Genomic DNA, 15,413 nt, shown 5'->3' on the forward strand with positions numbered 1-15,413 from the left:
ACAGTAGGCTCATAACAAACACCATTTCTCTGAGGGTGCATGGAATATATGTCCCATGCAAGGCTATGCATTGCAGTCCTTACTGCATTAATTATGTACACGTACTGCAGGGCATGCAAGTGTATGCAGACACACGCTGACGAAATGACATTTTTTGCTACATACAAACGTGCACCGCACCAAATAAGACGCACGTGTTTGTATAGTCAGTGAACACTCGTGAATATTGATGAAATCACACAGCTCGCTTACAGTATAAAATAAACACAATTGCGAACAATAAAATGCGACGCTGTTTAAAGAGGCGGACCCAGGTTACGAGGAGAATTATCAGTATGGCATACACACCACGTGTCAAGCTTTTGCAACATCTAAAGAGACTAAATATGGAAAGTTGCCTTTGTAAGGTAACATGACAGCACCAAATGGAGAAGCCACACGAGAGAACAATTCATCGTGGGCTAAAGAATGTGTTTTAAATGTTATACACAGCTTTGCAAGATAATATCGACGAGTTTTACTCGTCTAGGTGTGGGAGGTGTAGGCCTGATAAAATGCGATGTTGCTTCAGAGCCTTTCTTTCGTAATATTGCAATTTTATTCAACTCTCTCAAACGCGGCACCGTAAATTTCTACTGGGTGCTCGAACACGGCAAGCAGGTCGCGGGGCAAAATCTTTGTAACATTTTATTACCGAAACAGCGATACTAGCAATGCTTGAGCTGCACTTGCTGTTTTCTAAATTGTAACCTCCTCAATCTCATCACTGTGATCAGGAAACAGAGAGGAAAAGTACAGCAGTAGTACGTAGAGAAATATTCAATTTCAAGCCCTTTAGCAATATCATCTAAACAAATTGCCAGTTCACTGTTGAATTCTCGATGGAAACAAACAGCTGATCAGGGACGCAAGCTTGGCTTGGCACTGGCTTGGCCGTTCATACAGAGCCAAAAGCCGCTGCAGGAAACTGGATTGCGGGTCGTATTGAGACAAAATATTTCATACAATTTTGTTTTCTTTGTTTCATTTCTCTAATTGCTCTTGTGATGGCGTGGACCGCGCTTCGTGATTTCATGTACCGGCGCACTGTTTTTAAGTTTAGTATGGCGCACGATAATACATGATTGCGTGCTTTAATTTAAAAAGGTTCGCGAGTATGGCAGCAACACTGCAATGTCGGGAAGAGGCACGGGGAAGAGGATAGTAGTAGAACCAGTAGCAGCTGCATGCCCGGGTGGAGCGACTGATGCCCAGATGGAGGAATGTCAACCCGATGCCTTTTGTGTTGGCCGTTCTGGCAGTTCCGCCGACTTTATAGAAAGAGACGACCCCGTCGCTTGTCCTCTTCTCTTTTCCTTCGGGCATCAGCGACAACATTGACGGACGACGTGTTCGACTTCACCGTGCACGTGAGTATAGGTTGGTTTTTCATTCGAGTGAATTCTTGTTCAGATTTGCAACTTGTCGACTTCATCCTGATCACCTGTCACCGACAATAAGTCACATACGTGTGATATTTAGGTGAAATAAATGATAATGCACATTTTCTGCTCCATTTGCGTGAATTAGCTACACCAGGACATAAGGTAAAGCCTTTGTCGCCTAGCCAATAGCAGGCAAGATCGATCACTCGCATGCTTCAGTTCACGAATCAACGCTCCTGCCTTAAAATTGGTAAGCTGCTCGCAAAGAAATTTTACCGAGGCAATTTTGTTTTCTGTGAACCATGCACCGTAGATTTGTCTTGAATAACAAAAAAAAAACGAAAAATAAATGTCGCGACCTTTTAGAAAACGCCGTGTCTAAGAGCTAGACGCGGCATTTTGTAAAAGGCTCATTAAATTCAGTATGTTTTCGTAGTTTCTGCTTGAAATTATTATTGTCTATGAATTTCATGGCCCAATCTTTTGCTTTGGCTGAAAATCTCGGCGGCAAAAACTTTGTTCAGTGTCCCTTTAAGGGCAGGTGTAGATGCCATCATTTCAGTCGCAAATCTTTTTGCTAGTCGGTCGGCTGGTTAACAATAAGGGTACTAACTAGAGTTCCAGATTTCATCAGCAACACATCGTCATGGCTTCATCAGATGCTGCATTATATACATTCTATCCTCGTTTTTAAATAGGTGTACCGTATGGTCCACTGTTACAGGAAACAAGCGAGCTCATGGACAGTGAGCCATGTGGTGCTAACTGGCAGCGAGACTTGTGAATGGGACGCATGCGCATAGAATCGGGGTGCGCCCAGTTTTGTCTGCCATTTCTCCGCCTGTACGCATGACAGCATTGGAAAGCGCATCCGTATTTTAGCTGCGCAATTTATCTAGCCCAGTGCCTCCTGCTTCAGGGATTTCCCGTGAGCACAAAAAATGCATGATTTTAATCGTTGCTGCAGTGTTTTGCAAGTTGTCACCGTAAAGCACATCATATTTTTCGCATAATGCTCGCTGCAACTAGAAAGTTTCGATGACTCAAAATGCTGTTCAGGTTTGATGTAGCAAACATTTTAAGCTCGTCCTCGTGACCATGAAATATTGGTTTATTAAATAATGGAAGGCAGAGTTGGTATCAGTTGATTTACAGTGTGAAAATGAAAAGTGCGAAGGACCGTGCCTCACAAGTAAGCCCCGAGAGCATCAGCAGAGAAGTAGCAGATGAGGACGCTCATGCGCTGCATTTCCAAATCTCACCAGCACTAATGCTTGACGGACTGCTGGCCACGCACTAGCGTGTTCTTTCTGAAACAGGACTTTGGCCCTGTAAGCAAGTTCTTGAAGGGCATAAGTAAAACGTAGAATGGGCCCCCTAAATGCACCCATCCTTGAACCATTGGGCTTATGAATTAGTGCCCTTTTCAAGATACAACTATTCTGAGCTATAAATTGTGACAGAACAGTGCACGAAGTTTATAAATGGGAAAAAAGTCTTTAAATGTCCCCTTTATACATAGTGTTCTTGTGATGTCACTTCTGCCATTGTCGCCCTCTCCCGCCATGCCCGGGTAACTCCCTGGGTACCTACGGCTGTTCACGTGCTGCAGTGCGGTTTGTTGGGGGCTCGTCATCTGTTGCTGTGAACGATGTGGAAGCATTGTGGTTTTTTGTTGTCTTACTTTAACGAGCCCATTGGATTAGGAAGGCCTCGCTCGTTCACTTCATACAAGACCAGATAATCAAGATGTGCGACACATACACCAGCCACGGCGTACACCGGCTGCCCGCCACAACCTATGAGGGCCTATTATCTTGCTTTCACTACAAATTGCCTGGCCCAAAAACAAGTGAAAGCTCAAAATCTCTCGAGCCGCAATTTTAAGAGTGGATGTGCGAAGCGCAGCAGCTCCCATCGAAAATTAGTCGTGCAGAGCTAGGCAAGTTTACAAGAGATATAATATTATGAATATATTGTCACGGCCTACGCCACCAAAGTAGCAATGCCACCCCCCCCTGTGTTGGCTGTGTACCGAAAGCCAACGCACTCCGGTAGATACCTCGACTACGAGTCAGTCCACCCGGTAGCCCACAAACGCTCAGTGATTCGGTCTTCAGTTCAACGAGCGATTCGCATTTGTTCCGATGAAGAAAGCCTGCAGGAGGAGCTCCGGACCATTGAAGATGACCTGATCAAGAATGGATACCCCAAGATTTTTATTAGGAAAACAACTAAATCCGTCATGCATAAACTGCAGTCAACTAGTCAGGCTATGCATAACACATCGTCTACAAAAAAGCGTGCATCGATTCCTTATATTCGAAATATGAGCGAAGCCCTAGCCCGTCTATTCAGAAAACGTGGTGTACAGATCGCGCATGTTCCAGCAAGCAAGCTTAAGGCTGAGTTGCTAAATGTGAAGGATCCTCTCCCTCGGCAACACTTTCCTGGTGTGGTCTACAAGATACCATGCGCCGATTGCGAATCGGTGTACATTGGCACGAGTGGAAATTACTGCAAACGTCTTATGCAACACAAGAATGACGTCGCCAAGAGCCACACAGTGACAAATGCACTCGCAGAGCATGCCGAGAAGACGGGCCACGAGATAAGCTGGGACAACGCACGCATCGTAGCCACGGAGAAGAATTTTACAACCAGACTGAACCTCGAATCACTAATCATTCAGACGACAAGTAACACAATCAATAGATCATCTGGCACACTAAACCACGTGTACTCCCGGACTTTGCGTCATGCGCTCAACGTTACATAAGAACCTGTTGCTCAGCCGTCATTCCATTGTGAACAAGGGACCCGTACGGGTCCCGAAACGTCATTGTTTTGTTTGACATTGGTCAGTGACCTGTTTTTTCAACAAAACTCTCATAATCATATAGTGGTTTAGGGACGTTAAACCCCACATATCAATCAATCAATCATGCGCACCATAAATAGTGCTCAAAATTTAATTGCATATGTTGTTTTCATCCTGGCTGTATTCCGTGCTGTTTATGATGTAAAAAAAAAAGTAGCACGCTGAAGTGGTGCTGCTTTTGGGCAACAGTTGAAAATGGCGGGGTGCATGAATGCGGAATACTGCCGCTTACACTCAAATCACTGTTGTGGTCATCTCCCACTCTTTGCAGCATGTGTTGTGTATACACAGCTGCATATTTCCTAGCTAGAAAAATTTGATTTTAGGTGTTTAACGCCATTTTCCATGTAACTATTCCACAATTACACACACTGATCAGCAGGCTTTCAATTGCGCTGAAGGACACAGGTGCCATAAAATTCATAGTCAATTCTTTCAAGAAACCGTATGTAAAGGCTGAAGCGTCATGCATACATACACATACACACACACATCATATTGTTTTTTGTACTTTATGAAAGCTGCGAAGGTCTCATGTGCCTCCAAGCGTAACCTGTCTTATTTATTCTCCATCACCGCAAAAGTTTTGTGAGTTTCAAATAAAACTACTTTGCGCATGGCCACGTTTGGGTAATTTTTTGTGTAGGTGTTATTTGAGCAGCCTACAGTGTTTACTTTATAAGCCTGTATGTATATGTTGCATTATAAGGATGCAGAATGTGTGTGGCTGTACAATATAGATGAAAGTGAAAATTAAGTGTGTCTATTGTAGTGTTCTTGCAACCAATCTTACCCCCGTATTCTAGAACGTCCCTCCACTCAACGCTTCACCTTCAGTTGAGATGGCTGATGGGAGCGCCGTCTCTAAGCAGAGAAAGTCGCTGCATGTCAGCAATAATCTGCTGTGATTCTCGAGTAGCGCAGCGTCGCTTTCAAACGAGCAGCGGCACAGTGCTCAACTCTGTCAAGTGAAGGGTGAAAGTCGAGTCGGGGGAGCATTTATGAATATGGGGTTTAGTTTTGTTGTCTTGTTAACCTGCCATTAACACTGTATTGATGCTACTTTGCTCTAGCTGTACAGTGCTCTCCAAGGCACAAGGAGGCACCGCAGGGGGAAGGCTTGGAGCAAACCATGCGTGAGTTTCCTTTCATTGTTACACTATGCACGTATTAAGTGATAGACTTTAATGTATGCTATTTGTATTGTGCAAGTATTTGGGGACATACAACTTCCAACACTTATATGTTCTGACGAAAATCACGCAAGAATGAGAGAAGCTTGTGCAAAAATTATGCAAGAGGGTAAGAAGCTTTTGCAGAAGTCTGTGAAATGAAGTTTTGAAAATTTGTGGCAATGTGTCATTGTACAGTGGTCAACAGTCTTGCTCAGCATGCTTGACTGCAGGGCTCCCGGCTGCACAGGCGCATCTACGGAGTGCCTGATGCATGATGGGCCAAATGTCAGCCTGCACACTGGTGCCTCTTATCCCCGTTTGTCTGTTACATCAGTGTCTCTTGTAAAGGGGATCAACTGTGCTACCTTTTTTTTTTTTCGAATGTAATGAGTTCTTTTTCCAGATTATTGTTGTTTTAAGGTAGAGCCTCACATTTCTATCAAATACTGAAGATTCTATTTTTCCTTCTAGATGCTATGAAGTCACTCCTTGTGTTACAATAGAGTGAACACTGTTATGAGAAAAGCTACTTTATGGAGTTAACTCACTCCATATTGACTTAACACACAGAATTGGTGAAAACTACACTCCATTCCAGCTGCATTAGGAATAATATTCATTTGCATACTTCTGTTTTTTTTTGTTTGTTTGTTGGCTAGAGGTTTGGAGTATTGGGTGGCCAGAGGGCACTGTGTAGTCTTTCTTCATCTTCCCAATTTTGTGAACATCAATTGATAGCCGTATGGGAAGCAGCCAGCATGCTGAAACAGCGGTGCAAGCATGCAAGATGTTCACCATTACATGCAGTCAGTTGCTGTGAGCAACCTACTGCATACAATTAACTGCGAGTGGTGAACTAACGCTGCACTATGTGTGCCTCCTGGAAAGCTGCAATGGTAAAGTGCCACAATCGTATAGTAACATGGATAACATCGCAATTTGTTTGTTGAATAATTTTGCAACAGAATCAATGGAGTTTTGGATAAATTTGTGTATCTGCCTGGTTCATCAAAGCTACAGAGTCAAATGCGGTATATACTCGCGTATTATGTGTACTTTTTTTGTCAATCCGGTCATGTGCGAAGCTAGTAGGAATCGCTGGCCTAAAAGCTCAACTGGGAATATATGTTGCAGGCGCTGTCACAGCTGTCTCAAAGCGGATTGTCATTTGTTTGCTAAGCCTGTTCAAATGCCCCCATTTTCTTGAAGTTCTTCCGAACAGTGCTCACAAAAACCAGTTCCCACGACAGGGTTATACCAGAGAACATAAGTACTCTCCAATAATTGTCGGGAACCCAACGTAAAGTAAGATGCAGACAAGGAAGTGCGATGCCAACACAGGGCTGTGTGTGTCGCCCTTCATGTGTGTGTGTGTCCATTCCTTGTCCCAGTCTTCTATTGCGTTGTATTCCCTCCGATATCTAACCAACACACCCAAGCTTCTATGCTAAGTCTTATTCAACGCACTCTTCTGCTGGCTCCCATACTGAATATTGCATGTCGAAGAACTCCACGCTGATGTGCTTAGCGGTAGCACGGTTTCAGTTTTCTTCGGTAAGCTTTATAACAGCAATCTGCCTCGTATATAATTATTGTAGCCTATCACAAGGAACGGTAAAAACGCAATGGCCAGATGGCGAAACCGAAAAAAAAAAAAAAATGAGTGCGAAAACCTGCCTCATCTAGTTGATGTGACAGGTCCTTGCACGCGTTCAACATCTGTGCTGTGTCTCGGGAATACATTCTTGCCGCGGAAGAGGTGGGAAGATAAGAGGCAAACCTTTAGGCATTTCGGACTACACATAAACAGGTTTCAGTTTTCAAGTTCGATATTCTAGGTAAAGCATAAAAGTTCATGGAAGAAGGGACCTTGCACTCAGTTCATTTTGTGTAAGACTGCACTCGCCTGCTCGACAAGAGATGTGCCTGACCAGAGCATCATGAAGTCAAATGTGTCTGTGTGTGTGCTGGCAAGGTGGCTCGGGCTGGTTGGGGAGGGCAAAGTATGCGAGCAAAAAGTTTCTTGTAGTAAAGCAGGCTGGCTAATTATACTGGTGAGCAAATTATGTGAGGATGAAAATTGTGCGAGTAAATATGGTATGTACTCTTGTATGTTTCAGCTCTATTGCTACGGATCCTGCGGATCCAACTTGGCATCCGGCAGCAACAAAGACAGGTTCTGCAAGAGGTGCGACAGCTGAAGCACGGCTCTTGTCCGTGCCTCAGCACGCCCAGCCAGCACAGGGCCCCTCTGACCTTCTCCGGCTGCCTGCTGGTACAATTGGAGAAGTGGAGGCAGCAGAGGCAGCTGTGCAGAGTAAAGCTGTGGCTGTGGCTTTGGTGTATATTTCTTGATTTTTAATATGCCTATGTAACATGCAGAAATTTAGTACTGCTTTAAGATACTGTGTTTCGGGAAACAAACTAGTCAGGTTATCTCATGAGCCACTGTACTACAGTCGAATATGAATAATTCGTACTCAAAGAGGCCAGAAAATTTGTTCAAATTAAAAGAAGTTCAAAATAATGAAAGTTACCGTAATTACTTGAATCTAACACGCACCTTTTTTCCGGTTAAGAGAGTTCATAAATCGCATGTGCGTTAGAATCGAGTACGAAAAAAAAAATGAATATGGTCATTCTATTGTCATCGCCACTTACAAAATGGCCGCCCCCTACGTGCGTCGGCATGGCGCGTCGGTCATTTTTGCCTATGTGTTTCCCATGCGCGGCACTTCATACGTGTGCTGAGGAGTTCGTCATCTTGTAGTACATTAGCATCGACGGCATGGTAGGGCCGACTCCAAAAACTCGACGAGTGCACCACAATGCTGCTTCTAAAAGAAAAGTCGTCGCGTGTGCCGGAACGGACAGAAATCGGGCCGCATCGCGGTCATTCGGAGTTCCCGAAACGTGCGTGCGGGACTGGCGGAAACAAAAGCAGAATATTGTCGACAGCAAAGATTCACGCAAAGGCTTCAGTGGACCACAGCAGGGTCGGTTTCCACAAATTGAAGAGCTGCTCGGCGAGTATGTGATTAAGCAGTGAGCGAGCGGCACAGCGGCCCGTGACGACAGAACTGCTCCAAGTGCAGGCTATGCAGTTAGCCTTAGAAAAAGGGCTAATGCAGAGCCATTTTAAAGCGAGCAGGTGCTGGCTAACGATCTTTATGAAGAGAAAAGGCTTTTCCCTCCGAAGGCGAACGGGCATATGCCGGAAGTTGCCGGAGGAGTACGAAGAAAAGCTTCAGAGTCTTCAGAGGTTCCTCCTAAACTTGCGGCACAACAACGGCTACCTGCTTGGGCAAATCGGGAATGCCGATCACACGCCTCTTTACTTCGACATGCCTGGCACCACAACCGTCTAGGAAAAGGGGGCGAAGCAAGTTTGTGTACTGACATCGGGCCACGGTAAAACTAAAGTGACAGCAATGCTCTGTTGCACGTCAGATAGGCATAAGCTTCCCCCGTACTTCATATTTAAATGGAAGATGCTCTCAAAAAGAGTCGTTTTCGCGAGTGGAGTGATCAAGCGGGCCAACGAGAAAAAAGGGTGCGCGTTGCAACCGATGTCTTGGTGGTTTTTTTTTTTTTTTTTTTTTTTTGTCGTGGAAATCGGGCGCGCGTTTCAATCGAGGGCGCGGTAGAATAGAGTACATACGGTAAACGAGCGGAGGGCTCACCATGCAGTGATGCATGTGCATGGAGAAGTTTTATTCACAAATTACAGGACATCCGTCATTAAGTAAAGTAGTCAATACGTGTCTGTACACGTCGGCCTTGCAACGAGTCAACAAGTTTTGCGTGCAGTTTGCAAAGCATTTGTACTTCGGCTTCAGTATTCTCCTGGCAAAAGAAGTTGCGCGCGGCAATGTCCAGTGCTGACACTCCTCGAAGACAACTGTGTTTCCACTGTTACCATCTGCGCTGCAGCCAGAGCGTGGCCAGCACATGATGAGAATGGAGGAGCGTCTCCACCTGGAGAAAAGCAGATCGGCATTCGAGAGAGAAACACTCCGCGGCAGCTTTTTTTTTTTCTCTCTTCATGCGTGGTGTTGAAAGGAGAAGAGTCTCTACATAGCAGGAACGAAAAACAGGGAAGCGTGACACCGGCGCGTTGCAGATCGGCATGAGAGAGCCAACTCTCTGCGACAGCTTTTTTTCCCCTCTTTCTCTTCATGCGCAGTGTTAAGAGGAGAAGGGTCTCTACGTGGCAGGGACGGAAAAAGCCGAAGCGGGGCACAGGAATGTCGCAGATTGGCATTTGGCAAACATTCCACCGCAGTCTTTTCTTTCCTTTTCTTCATTTTCTTCTTCAAGCACAGCGATGAGGTGTCTGAAGTGCCACCGCAGGATTGGGCGGGGTGCTGAGAGAATTTTCGGAGCGCGGTATAGCTTTGATAGGACCACAGCGTCAATTCGAATTAAGTGTGTGAATTAAGCTAGCAGACGATGTAGGCGGCATCGTGTGTTTGATGGGCAGTGACTAGCAATAGCCTGCTTAAAACAGACATTCAGTAATTTTGTTCATTTATCACCCTATTTCGTGTCCGCTGCGGCTCTCTCTACTTTGAGCTACAGTTCACCCTGCCTTGTGTTAGCCGTTTTCTTACTTTTTTAAAAATCTAACATGCACCCAATTTCGCAGTGTGAAGAAAAATGCACCTTTGTTTATTGTGATGAGATTTCTATAGCGACATGCCTCTTTGTTGGCCATGACAGAAAAATATAAACAGCAAATGGTGCGACCATCTAGTGCGACCTTTATTTTTCTATCAGTTTCATCTATGACCAAGATTTGGTCGCTCTAAGGTTGCCTCTTAGTACACCTTGATCATGTTCATTTATCTTGTTGTGCTCTGCTTACAATGCATTGATTAAAAACATGTCCAAGCTTCTTTTTGAATTCCACATATTTTATCGTTTTTCACCTATAGAAGCTACTCCTGGTCAACATTCAGGCAAAGACATTGTAACCTCGAAGAAACGTGTATTGGAACTTGAGCACTGTACAAAGTAATTATACTATTTCATAGCTAGAATGAATATTTATTAAGGGTTATAACAGTGTTGTATTTGATTTCATAACAGCGAAACTGCATTCAGAGAAGGACTCTGAAAAGTTCTCACACTGAGTGTGAGAGCAATAATACGGAAAGACGGGCTAGTTGGTACTGCTGCATAATTGAAGTTTTTGCGCACACACACAAGGACACAGAAGAAGGGAACACAAGGAACTGCGCTGGTCCTTGTGTTCCCTTCTTCTGTGTCCTTGTGTGTGTGCGCAAAAACTTCAATTATGGAGTGTGAGAGGGCTGATGTGGAAACCATTTTAGGTCAAGTGAGTTGAAGTTAGCGTAAGAAAACAATGAAATGTTGTAATGCCCAAAAATTCAAGTTGTTGTTTTCAGTGTCCTCTTCTTGCAGATTTTTATCATGAAAACATTTCGATGTGCTGTTGCGTCCACCCCATCTATGCTTCTTGCATTTTTTTACAGTGCAAGCACCTCCTGCTGATTTGGGGACGTGGCCTCCGAGAAATTGGTGTGAATGCCATGAAGGCTGTATTGGCACATGACGTGCAAGTGCTGTACAGCCTTCATGGCAGAAAAGGGAAAAGGGCCTTTGTGAACCTGAGGCTCTGTAGATTAGTGACAGGTTAGACTTGTTCATTGTTTTATGTGTGTGTACCCTTGTGTATTCTCTGTACTGCAGTGCTTCATGTGTACCATGGTATTTCTGTTCTTGTATGCAGATGTCATCTGCCAAAAAGCAGGGTGCGACCAGGCGGAGGCCCTCAACTTTATTAAGAGGTGGCTGCCAGGGTCTGGTGATCGCTGTGGGGGCAGGAAGCGGCGCTTCAGAGAAGCATCTGTTGTGGAGCAGCCCGATGATCCCCACTCTGAGTGCAGATTATCGGCTGCTCGCGGCAGCTGGCTTCCTGCCCAGCCACAGCAGCCAGGGCCTTGACAGCACCACTGTCACTGTGCCCCCAACGCAACCTGACCTGCAGTAGAGCGGGCCTTTTTTAGTTGTGTATATATATTTTTCAATGTATACATTTTTTGTTGTACCAAATAAAAAAATAAAAAAACAAAGAATAAATAGTCTGCAGACTGTCGGTGGTGCACTGTTCGGCTAGCTTATGCTGATTCGGAAGCACCATCACCATGTTTTAGTTACAAAAAATGCTCTAAACTATGAATATTCTCGATTACCATGTGGGGGCATATGTGGGGATTGCAAGTGGGGGACATACGCTTTCAACATTTACTTCCTAACGACTTTTTTCGATCTACTGTACCAAATACCAGTACCAAATAAAGCACTCGCTATTGCAAAAGATAAATTGGTAAAAAAATAAACTACGCTTCTAGTGTTAGCAAAGGGAATGAGGTATAAAAGATGAAATAGATCGAGTAACTGCTTTCAGTTCTCAGCATTTTTCTGTTGCCCCAAGTATACAGGGCTGCAAAGCTACAAGAGCGGGTCATCGAGGCATATTGTTTACATCTTCCGGTAAGAAAAATTACCTACTAATAATGGTTACGTAATGGCAAGCCAATCAGTAGCCAATATTCGTCGTGCAGGAAACATCGGTGTAATAACGGCATTTGATTGGCTGCAATGTGGCCCTGGATTGGTTCAATGTTGGTCGTACATCCGTAGCCAATATTCGTCGTGCAGCAAACATCGGCGTAAAAATGGCATGTGATTGGCTGAAATATGGCCCAATGTTGGCCAAATATTGGCAGCTTTGTCGGCAAAACGACGGCAATACTATGGACCTTCGTCGGCCCAATGTTGGTTGCATACTGGCTAAAACATCGGCAAAACGTCGGCCCATCATTGGCTTGAACGTCGGCCCGACATTGGAAGAAGTTGCACTTCCGACGTCGGCCCGACGTCGGTGCCGATGTTAGCCGATGTTGGTCCAAGATTGGTCCAACGGTGGCGTGCTGCCTGGGATAGATCGGAAACTTCGCATTGACGTTTCCAGTCTATGCTACGTAGGTCCGCTAAGAATGCAAGGCCGTGCTCAAATTAGGCGACAATGCACAATGCATGTATTCTTCAATTTTATAAGCACCGATGACAACCTTCGTCTAACAAGTTTGTAGCGACGTGATGGCCTCTGACGTAGACGTGCCATCATTGCTGGTTTAATGAAAGGAAGACTGAGGGAGAAATCGAGCTGCTGAAGTTGTGCGGCGGCTATAGGCACCCGACAGTGGACCAGAGGGTGCGACGAAGCTCTTGGGGCCACCTCAGCATTGTTGGTACCGACCACCCGGGACCACCCGGGATGTTGGTACCGACCACGCCTTGCTCACAACTAAAAAAGAAATTGATACGCACGTGCAAGTTTGGTTTTGCTGCGTCTACTCGCTAGGCTGCGCATTGGAATACTTGGTTTTGCTGCGCCTACTCGCTCGGCTGTGTGTTCTGGCACTACCATCAGATCTCGTAAACTTCATAGCCGGGTGTCTATGGCGTTCTGCCAGCCCGAAGAGCACAAAGTTCTAGGCGCCTCACGTGACAAGCCACCCACTTGTCATCTTTTAGGGACGAAGCCCCTTACGCCGTTTGTCGTGCGTCCGCATTGTGTGTAGGAGTAGTAATAGGAAGTAGTCGCTTTAGTAGGTAGCTACCTCTCGTTTAGTCATTCGAATGTCCACCGAAGAGCAGCACCTCTATTTGATGAATATATGATAAAAGACGCAAGATGGCGATACTTGGAGTGTTCACAAGATGAATGGATGGGCAGATGGGCGGATGGACGGACGCACGGGCGGATGAATAGACAGACGTGTGGACGGACGAATGGACGGACAGACAGACAGATTCGTGAAGGGACGGACAGATTGACGCATTGACGGACCCACGGGCGTTCGGATGAATGGATGGATGAACGCAGGAAAGGACGCACACATGGACGGACGGTCGCATGGGTGGATGCACGTAGAACGAGTGGACGCATGGACGAACTCGTGGACGGAAACAAGAACGAATAGACGGACGGAAGCGCAGACGGACTGATAGGCTCTTCGCACCACTCATGACCATTCAGTCCGTGGGTAGGCTGTGATTTGTTTGCTCGAGCCGGTTGGCCGCCGCTACCTCTACCCTACAAGTGCCAATAGGGGAACATCGACTTGTTTCAGAGATTTCCAAGTTTGTTTGTTTTTTTCAAAACACCCAAAACCCACACTTATTCAGCATACTTGTCATGTTGCTGATGTTATTGTACGAAAAGGTGAGACTAGACAAGCTGCCGTTAGGCCGCTTTATCCCATCATTATTGCTGTTTAAAAACGTTCTGTACCTACGCGGCAGTAACCTTTGAATTGTAACCGATACATTCATTTTTCGTCTTTCGGTGTACATTCAGCGTCAGCTGTTTAGGAACCACGAGACACAATGAAAGATGTGAATACTTCCGCTGGTTTGACTGCGAGCTTTTCACTTGCTAGTCTGTACTAAGGTTTGCTATCAGCACGTACCTTGCAGTTAGCCAGAACACAACCATCATCATCATCATCATCATCGTCATCATAATCAGCCTGACTACGTCCACTGCAGGACAAAGGCCTCTCCCATGTTCCACCAGTTAACCCGGTCCTGTGTTTGCTGCTGCCAATTTATACCCGCAAACTTCTTAATCTCGTCTGCCCACCTAACCTTCTGTCTCCCCCTAACCCGCTTCCCTTCTCTGGGAATCCAGTTAGTTACGGTTAATGACCAGCGGTTATCCTGTCTACGCGCTACATGCCCGGCCCATGTCCATTTCCTCTTCTTTATTTTAACTATGTTATCCTTAACCCCCGTTTGTCCCCTAATCCACTCTGCTCTCTTCTTGTCTCTTAAGGTTACACCTACCATTTTTCTTTCCATTGCTCGCTGCGTCGTCCTCAATTTAAGCTGAACCCTCTTTGTAAGTCTCCAGGTTTCTGCTCCGTAGCTAAGTACCGGCAAGATACAGCTGTAATATACCTTCCTCTTGAGAGATAGTGGCAATCCACCTGTCATATTTTGAGAGTGCTTGCCGGATGTACTCCACCCCATTCTTATTCTTCTAGTTACTTCAATCTCGAGGTTAGGCTCTGCGGTTATTACCTGCCCTAGGTAGACGTAGTCTTTTACAACTTCAAGTGCACTATTACCTATCTCGAAGTGCTGCTCCTTTCCGAGGTTGTTGTACATTACTTTCGTTTTCTGCAGATTAATTTTAAGACCCACCTTTCTGCTCTCCTTGTCTAACTCCGCAATCATGAGTTGCAATTCATCCCCTGAGTTACTCAGCAATGCAATGTCATCGGCGAAACGTAGGTTACTAAGGTATTCTGCATTACCTCTTATCCCTAACTGTTCCCATTCTAGGTTTCTGAAAACCTCCTGTAAGCACGCGGTAACTAGCATTGGGGAGATTGTGTCCCCCTGCCTTACACCCTACTTGATTGGTATTCTGCTGCTTTCTTTATGAAACACTATGGTAGCAGTTGATCCCCTGTAGATTTCTTCCAGAATGTTTATATATACTTCATCTACGCCCTGATTCCGCAGTGTCTGCATGACGGCTGATATTTCTACTGAATCAAACGCCTTCTCGTAATCTATGAAGGCTATGTATAGTGGTTGGTTATACCCTGAGCATTTCTCTATTACCTGAGTGATAGTATGAATGTGGTCAATTGTTGAGTAGCCTGTTCGAAATCCTGCTTGTTCCTTTGGTTGATTGAATTCTAATGTTTTCTTTACTCTGTTAGCAATTACCTTTGTAAATAGCTTTTATACCACAAAGAGCAAGCTGATCGGCCTGTAATTCTTCAAGTCCTTGTCATCTCCTTTCTTATGTATTAAGATGATGTTAGCGTTCTTCCAAGACTCTGGTACCCTTCCCGTCAGGAGACACCTCGTAAACAGGGTGGCTGG

At 45.2% G+C, this 15,413-nt stretch overlaps 1 protein-coding gene across 2 annotated transcripts; it reads left to right on the plus strand.

The window, feature by feature from the left end:
- The first annotated feature begins 1,061 nt into the window (after positions 1-1,061).
- Positions 1,062-11,585, plus strand: LOC142772121 (uncharacterized). Of its 2 annotated transcripts, none has more exons than XM_075874250.1 (5): positions 1,062-1,409; positions 5,387-5,441; positions 7,601-7,797; positions 10,979-11,138; positions 11,236-11,585. In XM_075874250.1, the coding sequence occupies exons 1-5, from the start codon at positions 1,263-1,265 to the stop codon at positions 11,448-11,450; spliced, it is 774 nt and encodes a 257-aa protein (XP_075730365.1). In that variant the 5' UTR covers positions 1,062-1,262; the 3' UTR covers positions 11,451-11,585. The 2 variants fall into 2 exon arrangements, with proteins under 2 accessions (XP_075730365.1, XP_075730366.1); XM_075874251.1 differs by having other exon boundaries at positions 1,269-1,409; positions 5,379-5,441.
- Positions 11,586-15,413: the final 3,828 nt, after the last annotated feature.

The sequence above is a fragment of the Rhipicephalus microplus genome, chromosome 9 (assembly GCF_043290135.1).
Source record: "Rhipicephalus microplus isolate Deutch F79 chromosome 9, USDA_Rmic, whole genome shotgun sequence".
NCBI lineage: Eukaryota > Metazoa > Arthropoda > Arachnida > Ixodida > Ixodidae > Rhipicephalus > Rhipicephalus microplus.

Bases quoted from the DNA above. Each gene is read 5' to 3' on its own strand.
- LOC142772121 (XM_075874250.1), top strand. From the start codon at position 1,263: ATGTCAACCCGATGCCTTTTGTGTTGGCCGTTCTGGCAGTTCCGCCGA. The intron at 1,410-5,386 runs GTGAGTATAGGT...CTAGCTGTACAG, and splicing joins TGTTCGACTTCACCGTGCAC to TGCTCTCCAAGGCACAAGGA. The intron at 7,798-10,978 runs GTAAAGCTGTGG...ATTTTTTTACAG, and splicing joins AGCAGAGGCAGCTGTGCAGA to TGCAAGCACCTCCTGCTGAT.